We start from the raw sequence: 24,105 nt of genomic DNA, 5'->3' as shown, positions 1-24,105 counted from the left end.
GTGTCCATCTGGACCTGTAACTGTCCATGTGTCTGTCTGCATGTCCAACCATCCGCAGAACCGTCTGCTTGTCTGTCTGTCTGTACATCCATGTCTCTGGTGCCGTGACACTGTACGTCCAGCTGGACCTGCAGCTGTCCCATGTGTCCATCTGTCCATGCATCTGTCTGGATGTGCAGCTGTCCATCTGTCTGTGCCCCTGTCCGTGTGTCCGTCACCCACCCAGAGTCCTGGGGGTGACTGAGACCCCATCCTGGCTGCAGACAGACGGACGGGGCACAGACAGACGGACGGGGCACAGACAGACGCGTGGATTCTGGGTGGCCCTGGGGGTGGTGCTGTGGTTTCACGCCCAGTTGGACACACTGCCAGTCGCACGTCTGTCCATCCATCCATCCATGTGTCTGTCCTGGTGTCTGTCACCCTATCCTGGGGCGCTAGGGTGGGTAAGGCCTAATCCTGACTTTAATGTCCCCATTTCCCCCCCTGCTTGGGGGGGGTTTGTGCCCCTTGTCCTGCCCCGGCTGCCCTGAGACAAACCGGGACCCCCGTGGGTTGTCTGTGTGTCCCCATGTGTCCGTGTGTCCCCTCCCGTGCACTGAGGGGATGGGGACGGAGCCACTGCTGCCCCCAGAACCCCAAAACCCGCAGCAGGAGCTGTTGAGCTCCGCAAGGCTCAGCTTTGCTAGTCAGGGCTTTCCCCGTGCACTGATCTCCCTCCCAGGGCCGGCGGTGACCGGAGCGGGACCAGAACCCGCCCGTCGATCCTCCCGGTCCCGGTCGTGTCGTTCTGAGCCAGCCCGGTGTGGTCTGTGCTGCTCGGCTCCAGACACGGCCCTGGAAACCGCCTCGTTTCACATCTCCGGCCTCAAAGCCGGCCCCGCACGCTCGTCCTGCAGCAGCGCCCCTGGGGCTTCAGCCTGTGCTGCTCCGCTTTTCCTGCGTTTGTCTGACATTCTGCTGAGGTTGGTTGGGGTTTTGTTTCCTTTCGCTGCCTGATGTTGGTTAATTTATGATTCTTCAGCATTCTGGGCGGTTTGCAAAGTGCAGTTCAGAAGCCCGTGCTGCTAATGCAACAAATGCCGCCAGACTTGCTGCACGGGGAGAAAAACTGGGCGACTTCCCAGCGGGTCCCTCTTGCCCCGTCGTGGTGCAGGAGATTGAGATCCTGGCTGCTGTGCTTCTGTTCCTGATGTTATCTAGAATTAGTCTGGCCGGAAAAGCCCCTCAGGATCAAGAGTCCAACCATAACCCAGCCCTGGCACTGCCCCATGTCCTGAGAACCTCATGTCCGTCTGTCCAGCCCTCCAGGGATGGTGACTCCAGCACTGCCCTGGGCAGCCTGTTCCAATGCCCCACAGCCCTTTGGGGAAGAAATTGTTCCCAGATCCAACCTCAACCTCCCCTGGCGCAACTTGAGGCCGTTTCCTCTGCTCCTGGCGCTTGTTCCTGGGGAGCAGAGCCCGACCCCCCTGGCTCCAAGCTCCTTTCAGGCAGTTCAGAGATCAGAAGGTCTCCCCTCAGCTCCTGTTCTCCAGCTGAACCCCCCAGGTCCCTCAGCCGCTCCCATCACACTTGTGCTCCAGCCCCTCACCAGCTCCGTTCCCTTCTCTCCACTCGCTCCAGCACCTCAAGGCCTCTCTTGGCACCCAAAACTGCCCCTGGGATTTGAGGTTTGGCCTCACTGTGCCCAGCACAGGTTCGATCACTGCCGTAGTTTTACTGCCACACTCTTCCTGATTAGTGGTTTTGCTGAGAAACAACCCGTGCTGTAGGGAAAGGGGGTGGCTGGGAGGGAGAACACGGGGGCCGAGCCGAATTTCTGCCCTTCCCTGACCCGCGGGGTGTCCGGTTGCACTTTGTACCTGGGCAGGCAGCGGGACGCTCGGCACAGGCGCTGCCTCCCTACCCGCTGCGGCACCTCGGCCCAGACAGAAGAGGCTCCGTGGGGCAGCGTGTGGGGCCCGTGGGGCAGGATGAGGCGGCTGCTGCCCCGGCGAGCCGGGCTCTGCGCCCGCAGCCTCTCAGCGTTTGTCACCGCGGCACCTCCAGCTGTCCCGACCACCCCTGGCTCCTCGCCCGGGACGTCCCCGCGGCTCCCGCGGTTCGGGGCCGCTTGTCGCTGGGGCTCGCGGTTCAACGTACCCCCCAGCGCCGAGTTCGTGGCCCGGCCCGTGGGGATCTGCTCCATGATGAGGCTGCCGGTCCAGGGGTCGGCGGAGGGGCTGGACGCGGCTTTTGTTGGTGTCCCCCTGGACACGGGGACGTCCAACCGGCCCGGAGCCAGGTGAGGGCTGGTCACAGCGCCAGGGGACCGGGGATTGGCGAGGGGAGTTGGGTGCGGGTGCTGGCACTGGGAAGTCTGGACAGGGGACAGACCAGCAGGGCTTTTTGATAGGACAGGGGTGATGGGTTTATATTAAAGGAGTGGAAAATCAGGCTGGATAAAGGGAAATTTATGATGTTGAGGGTGGTGAGAGCCTGGCCCAGGCTGGGCAGAGAGGTGGTGGATGAACCATCCCTGGAGACATCCCAGGCCAGGCTGGACGGGGCTCTGAGCAACCTGAGCTGGTGAAGATGTCCCTGCTCATGGGCTGGATGAGCTGGGGAGGTCCCTTCCACCCACAGTGCTCTCTGCTCAGGTTTGGCCCGCGCCAGATCCGTGCCGAGTCGGTGATGCTGAGGCGCTACAACGGCAGCACCGGGGCCGCCCCGTTCGACTCCCTGCGGGTCGCTGACATCGGGGACGTGAGCGTCAACCTCTACAACCTGCCCGACAGCTGCCGCCTCATCCGAGAGTCCTACCGGCACATCGTGGCCTCCGGCTGCGTGCCCCTCACCCTGGGTAAGGGACCCCGCTCTCTGCCCATCTGAACCCCCGACCATCCTCCCCTCGCTCAGCCTGAACGTGGGGAGCGATGAATTGTCCCCTGCGCGGGGCGTTGTGCTAAATTAAGGGCTAACGGAGTGTGCTAAGTCATGGGCGGTGTGCTAAATCACAGGCGGTGAATGTAAACGCTCTCTGCTGAATTCATTGCCATCAACGGTGTAAAAAATGAGGAGCTGAGAGGCTGTTTCGGTGCACAGCCGCACATCCCATCGGCAGGGTGCTCCGGGTGTCCGGAGCAAAGAGCAAAGAGCAGTTTGTGTCGCTATGCAAAGCCTCGATCCTGCGCTGCGTCCGGCCCATGTTGGGCACGTGTTCAAGTTTCCAGCTGTCGCGGCTCAGCGTCGCTGAATGGAGCGAGTGTGTTGGACTAATGTGGAACAACCCATCAGTTATAGCGTCCTTGGGGGCAAATCCAGCACCTGTTTCTAGGCCTGATCCAAAGTCCCTGCCCCTGCCAGCAGAGCCGTGTGTCTCTGGTCCTCCTCTTTTTCCCAAGGAGGGAGCAACTTGCACCCCAGCTTTTCCTTCAGGAATGAAGCCCTGGGCCGTTTAAACAAGCGTGGGATAAATGCAAGAGGGGAAAAAATCCCCCGGGAACAAACACACTGAGCGCTGAGCACCGCTTGCACCCTCCTCCCCGTCCCGTTGCAGGCGGAGACCACACAATCACCTACCCCATCCTGCAAGCCGTGGCGGAGAAGTAAGTTTGTGACCTGGAGATGGAGAACGAGGAGCCGGGAAGGAGCCTGGGGAAGGGTCCGGGTTTGCCGAGCACGGTGTGGAAGGACTGATGTGGCCACCCCGTCTCTCCCAGGCACGGCCCGGTGGGGCTGCTGCACGTGGACGCTCACGCCGACACCGCGGAGCGGGCGCTGGGCGAGCAGATCTACCACGGGAGCCCATTCCGGCGCTGCGTGCAGGACGGGCTGCTGGACCGCGGCCGCGTGGTGCAGATCGGCCTCCGCGGCTCCGCGTATGATCCGCAGCCCTACCAGTACAGCCAGGACCAGGTAAGCTCGGCCACAGCTCTCCTCTCCTCTCCTCTCCTCTCCTCTCCCCTCCCCTCCCCTCCCCTCCCCTCCCCTCCCCTCCCCTCCCCTCCCCTCCCCTCCCCTCCCCTCCCCTCCCCTCCCCTCCCCTCCCCTCCCCTCTCCTCTCCTCTCCTCTCCTCTCCTCTCCTCTCCTCTCCTCTCCTCCCCTCCCCTCCCCTCCCCTCCCCTCCCCTCCCCTCCCCTCCCCTCCCCTCCCCTCCCCTCCCCTCGTTAATGTTCCCCTCGCTTCAGCAGGAGCAGAAATGTCTGTGCTGGGTCTTGTCCCTCAGCTTGCAGGGAAAATGCTCCTGGTGCACTGAGGCAATAGTGGAGCAGAGAATAAGCAAACTGGGGGTGAGCAGGGGGTGCTGGACATTGCAGCTCTGCGATCCTGGGATGAGGATTGACCCCCACACACAAATCCCCCACCGGGCAGGGGATGCTCCGTTTCATAGAATCGTTTTGCTTGGAAAAGCCCCTCAAGATCGAGTCCAACCGTTCCCCCATGTCCTGAGAACCTCATGTCCGTCTGTCCAGCCCTCCAGGGATGGTGACTCCAGCACTGCCCTGGGCAGCCTGTTCCAATGCCCCACAGCCCTTTGGAAAGAAATTGTTCCCAGATCCAACCTCAACCTCCCCTGGCGCAACTTGAGGCCGTTTCCTCTGCTCCTGGTGCTTGTTCCTGGGGAGCAGAGCCCGACCCCCCTGGCTCCAAGCTCCTTCCAGGCAGCTGCAGCGTCACCCACCGTTCCCTGAGCATTCGAATGTCCGTGTGTCTGTCCGCCCCAGGGCTTCCGGGTGGTCCCAGCCGAGCAGTGCTGGGGGAAATCGCTGGCGCCGCTGCTGCGGGAGGTGAGGGCGCAGATGGGGGACAAACCGCTCTACATCAGCTTCGACATCGACGGGCTGGACCCCGCGTACGCCCCGGGCACCGGCACGCCGGAGATCGCCGGGCTGACGCCTGCGCAGGTGACGGGGACACGGATTTGTTTCCCAGAGGGACATTTTGGCTGCCATTAGAGGAGGTTTTGGCAGCAGCACAGCAAAGGGAAGCGCTGGGGAAGCCGGGGAGCGCTTTGCCGTGGCAATGAGGAAAAGAAATGCTGAGCAGACGGGATTTGGGCTGTAACGGCCGCGTTTCCTCGGCCGCACCGTCCCCGCCTCAGAGCTGTTTCTTGAGCCCAAACCTGTATCGTTATATTTGATTTCTCTAGGCTTTGGAGATCATTCGTGGCTGTAAAGGACTGAACATCGTGGGCTGTGACCTCGTCGAAGTCGCGCCCATGTACGACGTCTCCGGTGCGTCCCAAGCCGGTGACAACGACAGGGCCTGTGCACCGGGGCGACGGTGCTTGGCCATTCATGGATTGGGGTTTTTCCCCCTTTATGGCTGTTTTTCCCCCTTTTTGACATTTTCCCCCACTTTTGTCTTTTTCTCCAGGAAACACAGCCCTCCTGGGGGCAAACCTGCTGTTCGAGATGCTCTGTGTCCTCCCCGGGGTGACAACGCGGTGACAGCAGCTTCGACCCCATCCCATCCATCCCATCCCATCCCATCCCATCCCATCCCATCCCATCCCATCCCATCCCATCCCAGCTCATCCATCCCATCCCATCCCATCCCACCCCATCCCATCCCATCCCATCCCATCCCACCCCATCCCATCCCATCCCATCCTCTGGGTCAGGCAGTGAGAAATAACCACCATTTACCACGAGAAAAGCTCATTTTAAGCTGATAAACCACTGGTAGCTGCTGGGTTTGGAGAATCGGTGTCTGTAGTTTGGATTTTCCCCAGGAAAGGGGAAGATGAGGCTGATGCGGCTTCGCCTCCGCGCTCACAGCCGGATTCACCCCCCGGGTCACAAACCAGGCGCAGAATTGTCACAATCAAAGGGTTTTGGGGTTAAGATGCATTAGGAGGAGAAGGGGGCTGATTCTGGGACCCCCCCAGCTCATCCCTGGGGGGTTTAAGGCACGGAGATGAGGTTCTCAGGACATGGGGCAGTGCCGGGGGTTTATGGTTGGACCCAATGATCTTGAGGGGCTTTTCCAACCAAAATGATTCTGTGATTCTCTGCTTGAGCACAGGATGGGATGCTCACCTGCATCCTTCACCCCAGGTTGGGATGGTCAGGTGTGGGGCAGGATGCGCGGGCATGGGGTGGGATATTTGCCCACATCCTTCATTGTGGGGCAGGATGCAGGAGCTGAACCCATCGTTCCATCATAGCAAGTGATAAGACGAGAGGAAACGGCCTCAAGTTGCCCAGGGGAGGTTGAGGTTGGATCTGGGAACAATTTCTTCCCCAAAGGGCTGTGGGGCATTGGAACAGGCTGCCCAGGGCAGTGCTGGAGTCACCATCCCTGGAGGGCTGGACAGACGGACATGAGGTTCTCAGGACATGGGGCAGTGCCGGGGGGGTTATGGTTGGACTCTTGATCCTGAGGGGCTTTTCCACCCAAAACGATTCAGTGATTTTATGACATTAAATGTCTGCAGGTGGCCTGGGGCTCGTTATTTATCCTGCTGGGGATAACGAGGCGGCTCCTGTGCGGGAGGGGTTTGGTTGTCCCGATGGGCTGGGCTCGGTCTGTTCATGGGAGCACCGAGCGCCACCTCGGCAGCGTTAAAACACCGTTGGTTTGGCTGTGAATCTGCACTTTTCTTATAACAAAACGACATCGGTGCCTGTGCACAAACACAAACAACAACCAACCAAACCCGGACACAAAAAGATAATAATAAAAAAGGCAATTTTGCCCAATAAGTTAATTCCCGAACACCTCCCGGTATCAAAACTGCGCGGTATCAAATGTCCGATTTCTCGCCCGGCCGCACACCCGTCCATCTGTCCGGCCATCTGCCCCGTGCCCCTTCCCTGCCCTGGGAGGGGTCTGGGGGTGGTGCTGCAGCTGGGTGTCCAGCCGGACAGACGGACACTTGTACGTGCAGACAGACGGACATTCACCTCCTCCATCCTCAGCGCAAACTGCAACCAAAATGGACATTTTCTGCCCCAAAAGCTCTGCCCAAACCCCAGCAATTTCACACCCCAGCCCCTGAGTGGGTGACAGACACATGGATGGGGGGACAGACAGACACACATATGGACAATGTGGGGGGGGGTGGGGGTCTAAAGGGCCTGATCCTGCCCACGAGTGGGGTTGTGGCAGGGGTGGGGGTGGAGGGGGGGGGTGTGAAATTGTTGATTTTTGAGCAGGGCCTTTGAGGCAAAAAATGTCCATTTTGGGGCAGTTTGTGCTGGGGATGCAGGAGCTGTCGTGCATCCAGACAGATGGACAGGTGTGCGTCCAGCCGGACACGTGCACACAGACACTTCTGCGTCCAGCTGGACACATGGGCACTTGTATGCACCACTGGACAGACGGACACGTGTAGCTGCAGCCGGACAGACACCCGCCCAGCCGGACACTCACCTCCTGCACCCTGCAGCACTAATGCACCACAAATGGACATTTTTGCCCCAAAGGTCCCACTCGAGAATCAGCGATTTCACACCCCCGCCACACCCCAGTGCAATGAGTGGGTGACAGACACACGGATGGGGACACAGACAGACGGACACATTGTGGGGGACTAAAGGGCCCGATCCTGCCCACGAGTGGGGGCGGGGCGGGGGTGTGGAGGGGGTGGGGTGGGGGTGTGAAATCGCTGATTATTGAGCAGGGACTTCAAGGCAAAAAAAGCCATTTAGGGGCACTTTGTGCTGCAGGGTGCAGGAGGTGAGCGTCCGGCTGGCGTCTGTCCAGCTGCACGTACAAGTGTCCGTTTGTCCGGCTGGACGTACAGCTCTGCACAGAAAACTCGGACACTTGTACGTACGTATGGACAGACGGACACTTGGACAGAGACACCTACCCAGCCATTCACTCCTGCACCCTGCAGCACAAACTGCCCCTAAATGGCCTTTTTGCCTGAATGCACTGCTCAAAAATCAGCGATTTCACACCCCCGCCCCACCCCCGCCACACCCCCGCCACACCCCTGCCCCGCCCCCCTTGTCAGGATCTGGCCCTTTACCACCATCATTGGCCACATGTGCATCTGTGTGTCCCGTCCGTGCGTCTGTCACCCACTTGTGGTGGTGGGGGGGGGGGAGTGAAGGGGGTGGCGGGGCAGGGGGTGTGAAATTGCTGATTTTTGAGTGGGGCCTTTGGGGCAAAAATGTCCATTTTGGGGCTATTTATGCTGGAGGATGGAGATGCTGTGTGTGTCCGGACGGATGGATGTGCAACCAGACACTTGGACCAACACTTCTGTGTCCAGCTGGACACATGGACACTTGTATGTACCACTGGACAGATGGACACTTGTACATGCAGCTGGACAGATGGACAGGTGTACAGACTCACTGCCTCCATCCTCCAGCACAAATGCACCAAAAATGGACATTTTTGCCCCAAAGGTCCCACTTGAAAATCAGCGATTTCACACCCCCGCCCCGCCCCCACTCAGCTGCAGAATCGGGCCCTTTAGTCCCCCACAATGTGTCCGTCTGTCTGTGTCCCCGTCTGTGTGTCTGTCACCCACTCATTGCACTGGGGTGGGGCAGGGGTGTGGCGGGGGCGGGGCGGGGGTGTGAAATTGCTGATTTTTGAGCAGGACCTTTGGGGCCAAAATGTCCATTTCTGGTGCATTAGTGCTGCAGGGTGCAGGCGGTGAGTGTCTGGCTGGTGTGTGTCTGTCCGGCTGCACGTACAAGTGTCCGTCTGTCCAGTGGTGCGGACAAGTGTCCGGCTGCACGTACAAGTGTCCGTCAGTCCGGGTGGATGCACAACTGTCCATCTGTCTGGACACACACGGCACCTCCTCCATTCCCCAGCACAAACCCAACAAAACTGGGTATTGACCCCTACAGGTCCCGCTGGAAAATCAGCGATTTCACACCCCTGCCCCCAACCGCGGGCAGGATCGGGCCCTTTAGCTGCCCCCAGGGTGTCTCCGTCTGTCTGTGTCCGTGTGTCTGTCACCCACTTGTGGCGCTGGGGTCAGGGTGGGGTGTGAAATTGCTGATTTTCAAGTAGGATCCTTGGGGCAAAAAACCCGTCCTTTTTTGGGGCAGTTTGTGCTGGGGATGCGGGAGCTGATGCCTGTCTGTCTGTCTGTTGAACAGGCAACTGTCCATGTGCCTGAATGCCCACTTGTCAGTGTGTCTGTCTGGATGTGCAGCTGTCTGTTTGTCTGTCTGTATGTCCAACCAGCCATAGAACTGTCTGTGTGTCCAGCTGTCCATCCAACTGTCCGTGTGTCTGGTGGCTGTGGCACCATCTGTATGTCCAGCTGGACCTGCAGCTGTCCCATGTGTCTGTCTGTCCGTGCATCTGTCCATCTGTCTGCATGTGCAGCTGTCCGTCTGTGCCCCCATCCATGCGTCCGTCACCCACCCAGGGTCCTGGGGGCGATTCAGGCCCTGTCCTGGCTGCAGACACACGGAGGGGGCAGGGACAGACGGACACGTGGATTCTGGGGAGCTCTGGGGGTGGTGCCGTGGTTTCACGCCCAGGTGGACACACGGACAGTTGCACGTCTGTCCGTGTGTCTGTCCGTGTGTCTGTCACCCCATTCCGGGGAGCTGAGAGGGGTCAGACATGATCCTGACTTTAACATCCCCATTTCCCCCCACCGGAGGGTTTTGTGCCCCTTGTCACCCCTAGAAATGTCCAGACCCCATGTTCCTGTTGGGTCCCCCCGGGGTGTCCGTCTGTCCCCATGTGTCCCCCCCAACACTGAGTGGGACAAGGGACGGGGCTGGAGCCAGCACTGCCCCCCCAGAACCCCAAGACCCCCCAGTCCCCACCTCCCATGGGGTGTCCCCATCTGAGCCCCGCAGGGGACAGCACAGGGCCGGGCTGTCACCCCACCCCTTGATGCTGGGTCACCAGCAGCTCCGTTTTCTCCTTTTATTAACCCAAATTGCACTCTCCTCTTCCTCTACCCCCCTCACTGTAACATGGGGGGGGGGCACAATGAGGGTCCCAACCCCTTTAACCTCAAAACCTCATTGGCAAATCCTAAATGACATTTTTTTGTTGCTTTTTACCTTTTCATCTCAATTATATCCATTTCCAATCAATTGCATCTTCAACGAGGATTTCTGTAACCCCCCAGCTGAGCTGAGGGGGTTAAGGGACCCCCCCTCAGCAAGATCAGCCCTAAAGCATCATTTTGGGGGGGGGTCACCAAATGCCTGCAGTGTCCCCCCCACCCCCTGAACATCAACTGTTAGAAAATATTGCAATTTATTCCATCTCTCTCCCTTCAGAAATACACTTTTTACACCATTTCCAAGCAGCTTTTAAATAAAGGCAAAGTGGGGGGTGGCAGCAGGAATCACTCGGGGGGCGGCTGCCCCTCCCCGGCTGTGGGTGCAGAGGGGGCTAAGGGGGTGTTTTGGGGTTCGGGGGGGGGTCGGAGGAGCAGTTCCCCCGCTGGGATGACCTGCTCGGGGTGCCAGGGGGCGCCGGGGGGGCCGTAGTGCTGCTGGTAAAAGTCCGTGTCGGCCTGGAACATGACGAGCGCCTGCGCCGTGTGGAGCCGCACGTGCTGCGCCAGGCTGGACGCGTCCAGGAACTTCTCCCCGCAGGAATCGCAGGCGTAAAGGATCTGGGTGTTGGGGTCTGCGAGGGAAAAAACGGGGGGAAAAAGGGGTTTGGGAGGTGGGGGGGTCGGAGGTGAGTGACCCCCCCACCCCAGTCCCGTTTCACTCGGCTCACCTGCTTCTTGCACTTGTTTCACGGCTTTGGTGATCTCGGCTTTCAGAGCTTCGGTCTCGTCCGCTGTCACTGCGGCTGCGACGGGGACAACTGGGGGGGAAGGGGGAAGGGGGTGAGGAGATGGGGGGGACACCCCAGGGGGAGCAGGACCCTGGTTTTGCCTGTTGCAGTGGTCGGGGGGGGCGGCTGGATGAGCTGTGATGGTTCCCGGCCTCAGGTCATGGCAAAGGGCACGGGACGCCGTGGGTAAAACCCCCCTCCAGATTTGGGGGGGCTCCAGGACCCCCAGCTGCACCCTAGGGATAAACCCCAACTTTGGGACAGCACTGAGACCCCCAAGCTGCACCCCAGGGACAAAACTCCCTTTGGGGGGGGCTCTGGGGCACCCAAACTGCACCCCAGGGATAAACCCCAATTTTGGGATAGCGCTCAGACCCCCAAGCTGCACCCCAGGGATAAACCTCCCTTGGGGGTGGATCTGGGTCACCCAAACTGCACCTCAGGGATAAAGCTCCCTCTTAGGATGGCTCTCAGGACCCCCATATCTCCAGCCTATGGCTAAACCTCCCTTTTCGGTGACTCTGGGATCCCCAAGTTGCACCCTATAGCTAAGCCTCATGTTTGGGACAGCTCAAGCACCCCAAAGCTTCACCCTGGGGATAAACCTCCCTTTTAGGGTGGCTTGTGGAACCCCTAAGCTGCACCCCAGGGAGATAAACCTCTCTTTTTGGGAGGGCTCTGGGATCTCTAACCTGCACCCGGGGGAATAAACCTCGTATTTGGGACAGTTCGGGGACCCCCCAGCTGCACGCTGCGGGGGTAAGCTTTGCTTTTAGGGCAGTTCATGGGGCCCCCAAGCTGCGTCCCAGGGATAAACCCCAATTTTGAGACAGTTCTGGGACGCCCAAGGCGCCCCACAGGGATAAACCCCCCTATTGGGACACTCTGAGACCCCCAAACTGCACCCTAGGGATAAACCCCCTTTTAGGATGATTCCTGGCCCCCCCGAGCTCACCCGTGAGCTGTGTGACAGCGGTGGCAGCCAGCGCTTCAGTGGCCAATGTCACCATGTCATCGGAAGCCACCGTGACGATATTGACCTCGTCGCCTTCCTCCGGCTCGAGGATTTTGATGCCGGCTTTGCCTTGATGCACCGTCTTCACGTGAGAACGCAGGTTGTCCACGCGGTTGAACCCCCGGCCGCACTTGTCACACAAAAACGGCTTCTCCCCTGGGGATAAAATAAGGAATTTTGGGTTATTTGAAGATTTGGGGTTGTTAAAAGATTTGGGGAACCCTCAGCGGTACCCACCGGTGTGGATGATGATGTGTTTGGACAGATCGCCCACGTTGACGAAGGCTTTGTTGCAAACGGTGCATTTGTGGGGTCGGATGTTGTCGTGGTGACGGATGTGGTTCGCCAGTTGACTCGATTGTACGAATCTGGGGAAGGTCGCCAGGGTTTTTGTCACTTGTGAGGACACCCCGGCACCTCCACCCACCACCCACCCTTAAAAGTCCGTGGGGTTGGAGCCTCACCTCTTGCCGCAGCGCTCGCAGACGTACGGCTTCTCCCCCGTGTGCTGGCGCACGTGGGCGATGAGGGAGCTGGCTTGGGTGAAGGCTTTTCCGCACATCAAGCACTGACACGGCTTCTCTCCTGGAGGGAAAAGATGTGGGGGATCGACAACCCCAAAATCTCCCCAAAATCCCTCGGGGAAAAGAGCAGTCGTGTCCTTACCGGTGTGGATGCGGACGTGGCGCTGCAGAGCCCCGGGGTCGGCAAACTGGCGCTGGCAGTGGACGCAGACGTAGGGTTTCTCCCCGCTGTGGATCCGGAGGTGCCGTTTGAGGTTCCCTGAGAGCAGAGGAGGCTCGGATGGGGGTACAGGGCCCCCAACACCCTCCCTTCATCCTTTCCAGCACCCCAGGAACTCCCTCGGGAGAGCCCGTCGCTGTTTGCGGAGCTGGGATGGCTCTGCTGATCCGCAGATTGAGGGACAGCCCGAATGAACACCCAATTTTTGAGGGGATGGAAAGACACCATCAAGCTCATCTGGACCCCTCTGGTGTTTTGGGAGACAGGAGGAGATGTCCCCATCCCCAAAAACTGGATCATGGGCTCCTGCCAGGAGCACCCTGGGGTGCGATATCATGGGGAACGTCAGCCCGGCCCCGCAGAGCGGGAGAATTTATGCACCATGACCACGGCACCATGGTTTGAGGTTTAAACCCCTGTGCCCTGGCTGAAACTCTTCCTCTGATTCTAAATTCCCCCCGGAGCGGTCCCTGTCCCCCCCTGAACAGTCCCTGTCCCCTGTCACCCACCCACCTGACGTGGTGAACTGTTTGCCGCACTCCCGGCACTTCAGAGGCCCATCCGCGATGTGAATCTTCAAGTGAGCCTTCAAATTCCCCACCTGGGGATGGACAGATGGATGCAGCAAATCCCCCCGTATCCCCACATCCCCCTCCAGAAGAGCCCAAACCCCACTTGGTCCCAATTTTCCCACCAGCCAACTCACCTGGTTGAATTTCTTGTCACAGTGGGGACACTTGTGCTCCTTGTCGGTGTCGTGGGTCTCCAGGTGCCGCATTTTGGAGGTGGGGTCGGAGAAGGAGCGCCCGCAGTAGTCGCACTGGTAGGGTTTCTCGCCGCTGTGGACCAGCTGGTGCCGTTTGAGGTTGCCCGAGGTGGTGAAGAGCTTGCCACAGTCGTCGCAGCGGTATTTGGCCTCCCCCGTGTGCCGTTTCTTGTGGAGGTTCAGCAGGCTGATGAGGCGGTAGCTCTTCCCGCACTCCTCGCAGCCGTAGGGCTTCAGCGGGCTGAGGAGGAGATGAAACCATCAGACCAGGGGAAAATCATCACCAATCATCCCAAAATGAGCTCCACCACCCCAGCAAAACCTGTCCAGATCCCACAGGATGTCTTGAAGCAACGCAAAAGGGAAGGACACGCAGAAAAATAAATCTCCTCCCAGACCACCCCACCATGCTGATGGATTTCACAAGGATTTGGGTTTTTGCTGCAAAAAGCCGCTTTCTCCCAAGGAACAAAGCAACAGGATGAGAGGAAACGGCCTCAAGTTGCGCCAGGGGAGGTTGAGGTTGGATCTGGGGACCAATTCCTTCCCCAAAGGGCTGTGGGGCATTGGAACAGGCTGCCCAGGGCAGTGCTGGAGTCACCATCCCTGGAGGGTTGGACAGACGGACAGGAGGTTCTCAGGACATGGGGGAACGGTTGGACTCGATCTTGAGGGGCTTTTCCAAGCAAAATGATTCTGTGACTCTATAAGTCACATTTTTTTGGCACTGTTGGTGTCTTTCCATGACTGGCACCATCCAACCAGCTCCCACAGGCTGGTGCAAGAAGCAGAGACGCGGCAGCTCCTGCACCAAACCCTCCCGCCTGGGGCATCATCACAAACCCTTTCCCCACCCAGCTCATCCCAGGGGCACCTCAGGGTTCCTGGTGGCACCTCTGTGTCCCCAGTGCTGCTGTACCTGTGTGTCTTCTCGTGGGCTTTGCAGGCAGCCGGGTCGGAGAAGGCTTTGTTACACTCCCGGCAGGAGAAAGGTTTCTCTCCGGTGTGGATACGGATGTGGCGCTTGAAGTTCCCAGTGTGGGTGAACTCCTTCCCGCAGTCCTGGGGACGGAGACGGGAGCAGACGCGGCCGGTGACACCTGATGTGTCCCCAGGGGAGCAGGGACCCTCACTGGGGACATGAGCAGCCTCACCTCGCACTTGTGTGTGACGGAACCGTAGGCTTTCGACTCGGTCCTATCGCTGTAGGTGCCTGAACGCAGCAGACGGGTTTCACCCAAGTTTTCCTGCCCGGAGTCGGTGCTCCCTGATTCATTATCTTCGGCGTTTTCTCCGTTTTCTAACCGGGGTTGCTCTTCCTCAGGGATTTTTGCCTCCTCTTCATGCTCTGCCGTCAACTCCCCCTCTTCCTCCTTCGCTTCCAGCTCCACCTCTGCAGGCAGTTGGAAAAGAGGGAGGTTAGAGATCGGGAGCAGCATCAGCAATGCAAAACCTACTTGTATTTCCTAACTCTAAGCCCAGTTTTAAGGCAATGGGGATTAGACCTGTCCTGCTGTACTTAAAAACTCAGTCCTCTGTTGTACCATGCAGGGGACAAAAAAATCTACCCAGAGTCAATTTGTATTACACGTTATTAGGCCTAAAATCTGAAAAATCCCTCAATAGCATGGAGTCCAAGCATTCCCCACCCCGGCACTGCCCCATGTCCTGAGAACCTCATGTCCGTCTGTCCAGCCCTCCAGGGATGGTGACTCCAGCACTGCCCTGGGCAGCCTGTTCCAATGCCCCACAGCCCTTTGGGGAAGAAATTGTTCCCAGATCCAACTTCAACCTCCCCTGGGCAACTTGAGGCCGTTTCCTCTGCTCCTGGCGCTTGTTCCTGGGGAGCAGAGCCCGACCCCCCTGGCTCCAAGCTCCTTTCAGGCAGTTCAGAGATCAGAAGGTCTCCCTTCAGCTCCTGTTCTCCAGCTGAACCCCCCAGGTCCCTCAGCTGCTCCCATCACACTTGTGCTCCAGCCCCTCACCAGCTCCGTTCCCTTCTCTCAACTTGCTCCAGCACCTCAAGGCCCTTCTTGGTGTGAGGGGACCAAAACTGCCCCCAGGATTTGAGGTTTGGCCTCCCCGGTGTCCAGTACAGAGGAAGGAAAACGGTGTTTGTGCAGCAAAACTCACACTAAGAAAATTAACTGCATGGAAAATGAGGGTTCAACCCTCGCCAGCTTCACTCCAGCCCCACTGAAGGGAACAGGGGGACAGCAAAGTCTCCAGCGCCGCCCTGACTCATGCACCCACCTCCTGTTTCGGCGCTCGCAGGGATGTTGCTCTTTGTCACGGGGCTGCCGCTGCTGACCACGCTCTCCGCCAGCTGCGAGGGGGCAGGAAATTCGGCGTTGGGGCCCTCCTGGATGGCAACATCTGCTCCTACAAGGGTCAGGGTGTCTTGGGCTCGCATGAGGAGACATCGGGCAGTGGGACAGGGTGTATCAGGAGGGTGACAGGGGGATTTTGGGGTGTCTCACCTTCCTGGCCACCCAGCTGCTCTGTTTGTCCCTCGGGTTGTGTCTCTGTGATCACGGGTTTCTCTTCTGTCCCCTCCGGGTCAGGAGGAACCGGTTTTATTTTGTCAAGATCACCTGGTGCTTCTGCAGTCGACGTCTCGTCCTTGACAGTCACCTTGTTGGCCCCTGCAAGGGAGGAGACAAAGTGCTCCAGCTGCCAGAAGAATTCTCAAATCCCATAAAAACTCAAGAAAACATCGATTTGTCAACTTCTGCCTCCTCACGAGGGGATTAAAACCCATATGGACGCCATTGATGCACCCAGTGCATGGGTTTGGATGCGGCCAGAGAGTGCGGCCACTTCCCGGGGTGATTTCCAGCCTCCCCAGGTGAGGGAACGCGAGGAGGCTCCGTACCAGGGGCAGTGGGGGACTGGTGGCTCTCGGGAGGGCTCTCTGCCGGCACGGTGAGTGACTTGAGAGCGTTACAGGCGCTGACAATCTCCTGCATCTGGAGGAAACCCGCCACAGCCAGCACGTCTTCCACGTTGTCGGAGTTTAGGCTGAGCTTAGCTGTGTACATGAACTCCAAAACCTGACCCAGGCCTGGAAGGGAGGCAACAAAACCACAGATGAGCTCTCACCTCTGTGTGATCTTAAAAAGCTGAAAAATGCACTAAATTACAGGCTGAAGAGCCCTGGGGCAACAAATCACTTCTTTTAAGCGGCTGGGAGGAATATGGGACGACGCTCTGCCTACCTGCCGCGTTGCTGATGTCAAGATGCACCACGTCCTTCTGGTCAACGAAAAGCATCCTGAAATACTCGCTGCAGGCGGCCAGCACGGCTTTGTGGGCTTTGAAGTCGATGCCGTCCACCACGAAGGTGCAGTCGCAGAGCAAACCCAGCTGCCGCTGCTGGTTCAGCTGTTCCAGGACTTGTTTGCTGTGCTGGGGGAAATCCATGGCTGCGGGGAGAAAAAAGAACAGGAGGGGGGTGAAGCGGGTGGCGAAACCCTGATGTTGTGTCAGAAGGAGCCACAGAACAGGACAGAACACAAAGCCACAGAAAAACAACAACTTGACCAAGCTGTTCATTAGAAAAACGTGGCCAAAAAGCCAAATTTCAGCTCCTTGCTACAGCCACCAGTTTCCCCCACCAAACACCGCCCCAAAACCTTCCCTCAAACAGGCACGACACCAGCGTGGGGCTGCAGAGAGCAGCAAATGAACGGTCAATATATTCTTTTGCCACCCTAACAGCACTTAAAATACATTTATTGCTCCTGAATTGGCCCAAGCTGCGAGCAGGAACGCTCTCGCCTTTGCAAACACAAGTGCCACTGTCCCTTCATCATCAAAACCTTCCAGCTCGTTTTAGGTGCTCGTGTTGTAGATACTGAGGGATGCTTATTTTTGTGTTGTGTATTTGGAGGGAGTCGTCCCTGTTTGGAGCACAACTTTGGCTGAGAAATGCTGCAAATTCCTGGAAACACAGCAAAATCCCATTTTTTGAGCAGGTCCTTGTCAGTGAAGGTTGAGGCACAGCAGGAGCTCAAGCTGCTCACACGTGTTGGGAGTTTTCTCCTGCACAGCACAGGGTAAAGAACAAATGGTTTTGGGTAAAGAATGAAAGGTTTTGGGTAGAGAACATGGGGTTTTCACTCAGCTTCACTTTCCAAAAATGATTCCTGCGCGGGCCGGAGGGATCTTTTCATCGATGGGCAAGGGAGGAGGAAGCAAACATGAATTTATCCATAGTTATTCATTTGAGGAAACCCTTCAAGTTCCAATTGCTGGAAGAAACAGTCACGGTCAGGGAAATGCTCCTTGTTTTGATGCTCGGCGTCTCTCTGATGGTTTCCAGCTCACATCAGTTGCTTTTCCACCATCCCAGCTCTTAAAACCAGCTGGAAATCCCAGGGTTGGATCCACAAAAGCAGGTCAGTTCCAAGAATCTGAGAGCATGGAGCCTGAGAGCGCGTGTAGCGCAGAGTGAGCCGAGGGAGCCTCCTCCTGTCTGCTGCCAGTGCAGGCAACGTGCTCGGCGAAAAACCTTCCAGCCCGAGGATCCATCTGGCTTCCAAAATCATTCCGGGGGCAGATGAGAAGCCCAGACACCTCCAACAGCATCGGATCCCGCACAGAAGAGGTGTTTCACTCCCAAAAGATGTGATTTGCCTTCGTAATTAACTCACCGCCACGACTTTCCCCCAGTTCTTCAAATATCAGGGTGTTTTTAACCAAACGCCCACAGCCTGTGCCAAAATACAATCCCTCAAGAGCCAGAAAAGTCAGTGTTTGTATCAAAATCTGCCTAAACCCCCCCACACGTCTGACCCTGCAAGGTTTGCGGAAGAAATTTAGGGGGAAAGAGGGGCAGATTTTTGCAGCAGGACGAGCAAAGCTGCCTGTCATACAGGGAGAGTTCAGCGCAGCAGGATCTGAGAAATCACAAGGGTTTGATGCACTAAAAACCTATTTTTGGTAATTTGTGGGAAGCGCTTTGCATGTGAACGATGATTTTTACCGCTCGCCGATCAGGCTCGCCCCAGCTTCATGCCCAGGCTTTGCAAAGGAAGGAAAATCCCAAGAAATTTAGCTCCTCCCCTGAAAAAATCCATATTTTCTGTGGTTTCCTCTGTAATACCACATTACAGTTTCATTGGTGCACATGAGCACAGCAGGGCCGAGGGTGAAACAAGCTCCATGTCACCCAAACCCAGTAACCAATGTTTCCCCAACACCTTCGTACACTAAAATCCCTGACTCCAAGCCTTAAAACCCTCAAATATATGGATCAAAAAACCCCACGTTGCACCCAAAATGCCCCCTGGTTCCTTGTCACCTCTCAGGCAGGGCCAGTTCGTGGCTCCAGCGCCGAGATCCATCCCCATGCCCAACCAAACGGGACGCACCGAAATGGAGACGAACCCAGGGAGGGCAAATACCACATCTGGCATTGCTGGTCCACTCAACCACTAAATTAACGAGCCCTCGTCGCCTGAAAACCCGAGATAAGCCCAGCCCGGAGCCCGAGCTCACCCCTGTGCTGCATGGAGTGCAGATATCCTGAGGAGTGAGGCGGCTGCGGCTCTTCTGCGGAGTTTTTCCCCTTCACAGCGCTCACATCAGCCTCTACACAGCCATCCTGGGACCAAAAGCTCCGTTTTAAAACCTCAACCTCGTGTGTCAAAGGCACCACAGTCCGATGTCACCAACCCAGGACTGGGCACCCCCCAATTTTGCTGTTGCGGAGACACGCGAGCGCCGTTTCCCCTCCCGACCTCCCCCCGACGTGGCTGTTGAGTCTCTCGTTACCCGATTAATCACAGAAAAGCTTCATTATGAGAACACCCACGCCCACAGAGATAAATACAGCAGCGAGAGTCCCAGGGAGCTTCCCCACATGACCCCTGTTAAGCTCTCTCGCTTATTAATTACATTAATCTCTCCCCATACCTGCCACTCGAGTGTCTAAAAAACCCCAAAGCCTCAATAAATCGGTAAAAAATAATGTTTTAAATGTTGCCTTTCAGCGCTGTTACAACCCAGCCACCCATTCTTATGCTGAGAAGATAAAAAGAACGAGGGGGTTTATTTTCTGCTTACCGTCATCTCCCTTCTTGCACGTGAGCAGCCGCAATCCGTCCAGTCTCTGCGAAGAGGAGTCTGTCCTCATTTCCAGTAATCGATTCTGCAATGTTTTTAGTTAAAAAATATAAAATTGAGAGCCGATCGGACCAGCACATTCGAGGTACAGATGTGCTAATAATACAGATTATGAAATAGAGACGAGCTCTGGACTTTGCAGTCGGCGGCAAAACCGGAAAGCGAGCTCATCTTCAGCTGTAAGGAGAGGAAAATAGTCAGAAACTAAAACAGGAAGGAAAAAGAAGTGGTGAAAGGAACTAAAAGGAGAAAGACACAAGGACAGAGATGAGTTGAGACGCTCCAGACCCACCCCAAGCGAACAGACACCCCCACAAACCCCTCGGTTATTTAGTTTTTGGGTCCAGGGATGTGCTCATGCGGCTCCTGAAGTGGCTGCAGTGGGCAGGGAGCCAGCGGAGCCACCAGGACCTCGCAGACTCCCAGGTCTGTCGAGAAAATGAGCTACAAAACATTCACCTTCTCGCAAAGAAAAAAAACCGCCCTTGGAATGCTGCCCAAGCGCTGGAACTTCAGCAGAGGCTCCTGACGTGGAAATGCAATAAAGGAAATGTGGCCTGTCCATAAAATGTGTCATCCGTGCCCAAAAGGTGACGCCCGTGGAGGGCAAGTACAGCCGGTCCGGGCTGTCACCGGGGCAAAAAAGATTCCAGAAAGTGAGAAAACCCCTTTTTTCCCTTGAGTTACTGCACGATTCTTTGAAGTTTTCTCCACTCATCTGCTGGCGATGTCCCTGACGTGCAGGCAGGCGGTTCAGGACTTGTCTCAGGCCGTGGTGGCCACCAGGGCTGTGTCCCCCGTGTGTCCCCAGCGGCTGGCACTGCCCCGCGGGTGGGGGGACAAGGCTTTGCTCCTGACCTCGCCCCAAAATCCCCCCACGGCTCCGTGGGGACACAAACATCTCCCATAGACACCCTAGGAGGCGAGGGGACCCCAGCAAACCCCAGCAGCGCCCCCGTCCCCCTCACAACCCCCCGTTCCCTCAGCACCGCGGCCTCATGGGTGTCACACAGGGTGAGGGGTGCAAATCGGGGGGGAAGAGCTGGCACAGCCCCTCTGCGGTACTAAAAAGATGGGGGGACCCCCAAGCAGGCTCCCCTCAAAAAAACATACCGGGGTCCCCTCCCCAAAACGGCTCCTCCCGGGGGTTCTCCCCTCAGGCGGCGAGCTGGGCCGCAACCCCTTCCCCTCACAGCCCCCGAGCCCCCCCGCACCTCAGGCCTGCCAGTCCCCTCCCAGCCCCTCCTCGAGCTCCCTGCCGCCCTCCCCGGCCCCCCCGCCGCTACCTGCCATGCCGGGCCCGGCGGGGGCCGCACATCGCCGCCCGGGGCCCTCACCGTGACATCGACCAGACAAAGGGCGCCGCCATCTTCGCGCCGGGCGGAAGCGGCGTCTCCCTCCTCCGCCCACCGGCGGCCCGGGGTGGGGCGGGGAGCTGCGCATGCGCAGGAGGGAGAGGCGAAGCCGGTCACGTGGTACCGCCGGGATTCCCGCCCGTCCCTCCAGAGCGCCGCCATGACGGTGCAGGGACGGCGGTGCAGTCGGGGTGGCTGCGAGGGGCCGGTGGCCCCGGGGCTCCCTCTGCGGCTCCGTGAGGGGCAAATGGCCCCTGTTCCACCGCACTGTGTGCCCCTGAGGGCTTTGGTTCTCCCCACAAAGTTACACAAGCCCCCCCAAGACGTGCCAGCAGGGTGAAGCGTTGAGCAGCCGCCATCGTGGCAGCTGGGCGTCTCCACAGGGAATAACCGCGGTGTGCGGGTCCCGGGGGTCAGCACGGGCCAAAAGCTGCAGGTTGTACAATCACAGAATAATTTTGGTTGGAAAAGCCCCTCAAGATGAAGAGTCCAACCATAACCCAGCCCTGGCACTGCCCCATGTCCTGAGAACCTCATGTCCATCTGTCCAGCCCTCCAGGGATGGTGACTCCAGCACTGCCCTGGGCAGCCTGTTCCAGTGCCCCACAGCCCTTTGGGGAAGAAATTGTTCCCAGATCCAACCTAACAATGTTGCCTCACGCTGGGCAAACCCCCTCGGGCAGCCCGAGTGTCCCTGTGTGGCTGTGACTGGTGCCCATCGCAAGGAACCGGTGGGTTTGGGCAGCCCCAAACACTTCATATCTATTCCTATTATCCACCTGCTTCCCCCTAAGGCTGGATTTCCCATCCTGCATGCCAAAAATGAGCCCGAACTGGGGCCAAGCTGCTGTTTGGCACTGGGACTGTCCCTTCCCAGCTCGGAAATCTCCCCCGTGCAAAACCTTTGGGGAGAAAAACGTGGGTTTTATTTCTTCCTCCTTTTCCTGGAGCTCTGTGGACAAGGGCCACCCACCAGATTGTCACCACTAGATGGCAATCGGTGACCGTAGTGGGTGGCTCCATGGGTGCCCTGGGCACCCAGGGGTGGCATTTTGGGGCAGAGGAGACACATCCCACCGCTGAGGACCACCCGCCTCCATGGCTCCCATGTCCTAAGATCTGCTGGGGGGGGCTTTTATAGTAATTAAAAGCTTCTTAAATAACTTTTAAGCATTTTTGCTGTGGTAGGGAGTCCCCCAAGTGACCAGCAGTGACAATAGACAACCCACCGGAGGACGCGATGGCAGAATTGTGTGTGTTTGTACGTGTCCCCACCACTGCAGGTGTGTTAATGCAAGTCACGAGTTGTATGGGGACAAACAGGGATGAGGTGACCTCGGCGCTGGAGCAGCAACACGAGCCGTGTGGCAGCTATAAACAGCCCCGCTGTTGTTTGTACACACGGGGCGATGGAGCCAGACCCTCGCGGGGGGGATTTCGAGCCCCCAAAAATGGAGCCCTTGGGTTTGGCAGCCAGGCTGGGACTGTCGCCCTGGCTCGTGTCGCTGGCCGGGGACTCCCCGCCGGCGCTGGGTGCGAGTGGGCAAGGGGAGGAGGGGGTTTGGTGACCTTCCAGGTGGGCCGGTGGCCGAGCGGCTGAGGGAATGGCGCAGAAATAGAGCGGTGAGGAAGAAATGAGTCAGCTCGGGCTGCAAATAAACGGGGCGGCGGGCACCGGAGGGGAGCCCGGGCGGCTCCTCGCCAGCCGTTTTGTCGGGAAGGAGGAATCGTTTGTGGTATCACTCTCCAAGACACTGATCCCACAGCCCTTTTGCGGGAAGAGCATGAAGAAAACATTAAAAAAACGGAGGAGGCAGCAGGCAGGCGTGCTCAATAATTTATCACAAGCTGTATATACAGAGACGAGCTCCGGCGGAGGGTCAGGGAGGGGAATGTTGCTCCTGGCGCAGCTCCGGCCACACCGGGTTGTCCCCATCGACCCTCACCAGAGCTGGGACCCCCTCCCGAATTTATCCAGTGGGTGACGGGACGCGTGTCACCAAAACGACCCCTCTCCATGGCTCTGACTCCATAGGGAGCGTTCCCCTTCCCCACCCCACATCCCACCCCCCTCCCAAATGATCCAAATAATTAACAAGGGAAACAAGGGGTGAAAAGGACCCCCCCGACCCCTCAGATCTTGATCTCAGTCCGGAAGGTCTGCTGGACGTGCTCGGTGTGCTTGCTGGGCTGCCGCTGAGCCCGGATGGTCAACGTGCCATCGTCCCCCAGCGCCGACGACACCGACGTGGGGTCCACGTCTTCGGGCAGCTGGCACTTGTGGGTGAAGGTGTTCATGACGGTGCCGTCTGCTGCCAGCTGGGGAAAAGAAAATCGGGGGAAAATGGGTGATTTTGGGGTGCGGGCAGGATGATGGTTTGTTTTTAGTGCCCCGCTGGCGGTCGTGCCTTGTGTGTGGTGTCAATATTTGTCTCCCCGTGGGGACAGGTGGGACGCGGGTGGCGGCTGAGGGGGGACAAAGGTGCCTTTTATTGTTGTTCCTAACCCCCAGGAGAGGGGCAATTACAGGGCACGAGTTTGTGGGGTCTCCTGCGAAATACGGGGCAAAAAGATGATTAAATGGTGAATTAAACCCCAGTGGGGTTATGGCTGGGACTGTTAAGAAGCTGGGTGGGAGTTGTGGGGTCCACAGTTGAGGATTTTGGGGGTGATCAGGGAAGGGGGGGAGCACCCACCTTCTCGGCGTGCACCTCGATCTGGTTGTTGGAGGTGGTGACGATGATGTCCTCGGGGGCGAAGTCGCTGACATCCACTGTGAACTGATACGTGTTGCCCAAGGTCTTCACCGTCCCGGTGTTGCCAGGTCGAGCTGCTGGAGATGGGGGGGTCACAGCCGCGGTTTGGGGCCCCCCAAAAATGCCATTTGGGGTCACAGCCACATTTTGGTAGGGACCCCCCCGCTAAAACTGACTCTGCCCAGGATGGGGATGTGTTGGTGTGTGGGGAAAAGGCAGCACTTAAAAATGGGGTGAACCCCCCCTAAAAGTGGCGAACCCCCAAAAACTCACCTGGGAACCCCAAGGTCTCGCCACGGGGCCGGACGAAGCTCCCGAAAAGCTCCATGCGATGCCAATGGGTGAAATCCGCGCTCCGATCCAAAAGCGGACGAGGATTCTGGGGTTGTCCACCGCTTCCCCCCAAAACTGCGACCCCCAACTCCCGCTGGGGAGGAAGAGCGAACCCCCTTCCTCTTCCTCCTCTCAGCGAAGATGAAGCAAGGCCGGTTGTTTCGGGGGGGGCGGCTTGACGAGCTTTTTAAAGCCTCGTTACGGCTCCCGGCCGCCTGCCAAACCTCTCGTAAAACGGGCTAAATTTAGGTCTTGCGACGGTGGAAATTTTTCCCCCTCTCCGTCCC

General features: G+C 58.0%; 3 protein-coding genes across 5 annotated transcripts; 1 reads left to right on the top strand and 2 right to left on the bottom strand.

Annotated features, from left to right (window-relative positions):
* The first annotated feature begins 1,843 nt into the window (after window positions 1–1,843).
* On the top strand, window positions 1,844–5,472 carry AGMAT (agmatinase (putative)). Its single transcript, XM_065855451.2, has 7 exons — window positions 1,844–2,287; window positions 2,643–2,845; window positions 3,542–3,590; window positions 3,705–3,900; window positions 4,711–4,890; window positions 5,136–5,220; window positions 5,363–5,472. Exons 1-7 carry the CDS (start codon window positions 1,977–1,979, stop codon window positions 5,434–5,436), a joined length of 1,098 nt encoding a protein of 365 aa, XP_065711523.2. The 5' UTR covers window positions 1,844–1,976; the 3' UTR covers window positions 5,437–5,472.
* A 4,697-nt stretch (window positions 5,473–10,169) lies between these two features.
* On the bottom strand, window positions 10,170–20,790 carry ZBTB17 (zinc finger and BTB domain containing 17). Of its 2 annotated transcripts, XM_065855414.2 has the most exons (17): window positions 20,661–20,787; window positions 19,315–19,399; window positions 18,748–18,853; window positions 16,464–16,670; window positions 16,121–16,309; window positions 15,726–15,890; window positions 15,499–15,627; window positions 14,400–14,638; window positions 14,165–14,307; window positions 13,186–13,486; window positions 12,993–13,080; window positions 12,402–12,518; window positions 12,200–12,320; window positions 11,973–12,103; window positions 11,676–11,891; window positions 10,661–10,750; window positions 10,170–10,564 (listed from the first exon to the last, which is right to left on the bottom strand). In XM_065855414.2, the coding sequence occupies exons 2-17, from the start codon at window positions 19,318–19,320 to the stop codon at window positions 10,278–10,280; spliced, it is 2,535 nt and encodes an 844-aa protein (XP_065711486.2). In that variant the 5' UTR covers window positions 19,321–19,399; window positions 20,661–20,787; the 3' UTR covers window positions 10,170–10,277. The 2 variants fall into 2 exon arrangements, with proteins under 2 accessions (XP_065711486.2, XP_065711487.2); XM_065855415.2 differs by lacking the exon at window positions 18,748–18,853 and having other exon boundaries at window positions 20,661–20,790.
* Window positions 20,791–22,550: 1,760 nt separating this feature from the next.
* On the bottom strand, window positions 22,551–24,099 carry HSPB7 (heat shock protein family B (small) member 7). Of its 2 annotated transcripts, none has more exons than XM_065855189.2 (3): window positions 23,759–24,099; window positions 23,426–23,559; window positions 22,551–23,048 (listed from the first exon to the last, which is right to left on the bottom strand). In XM_065855189.2, exons 1-3 carry the CDS (start codon window positions 23,811–23,813, stop codon window positions 22,863–22,865), a joined length of 375 nt encoding a protein of 124 aa, XP_065711261.1. In that variant the 5' UTR covers window positions 23,814–24,099; the 3' UTR covers window positions 22,551–22,862. The 2 variants fall into 2 exon arrangements, with proteins under 2 accessions (XP_065711261.1, XP_065711260.1); XM_065855188.2 differs by having other exon boundaries at window positions 23,426–23,562; window positions 23,759–24,088.
* Between the last annotated feature and the right edge of the window lie 6 nt (window positions 24,100–24,105).

This window comes from Patagioenas fasciata, chromosome 23 (genome assembly GCF_037038585.1).
Source record: "Patagioenas fasciata isolate bPatFas1 chromosome 23, bPatFas1.hap1, whole genome shotgun sequence".
NCBI lineage: Eukaryota > Metazoa > Chordata > Aves > Columbiformes > Columbidae > Patagioenas > Patagioenas fasciata.
This window is presented reverse-complemented; position numbering and strand designations above follow the sequence as displayed.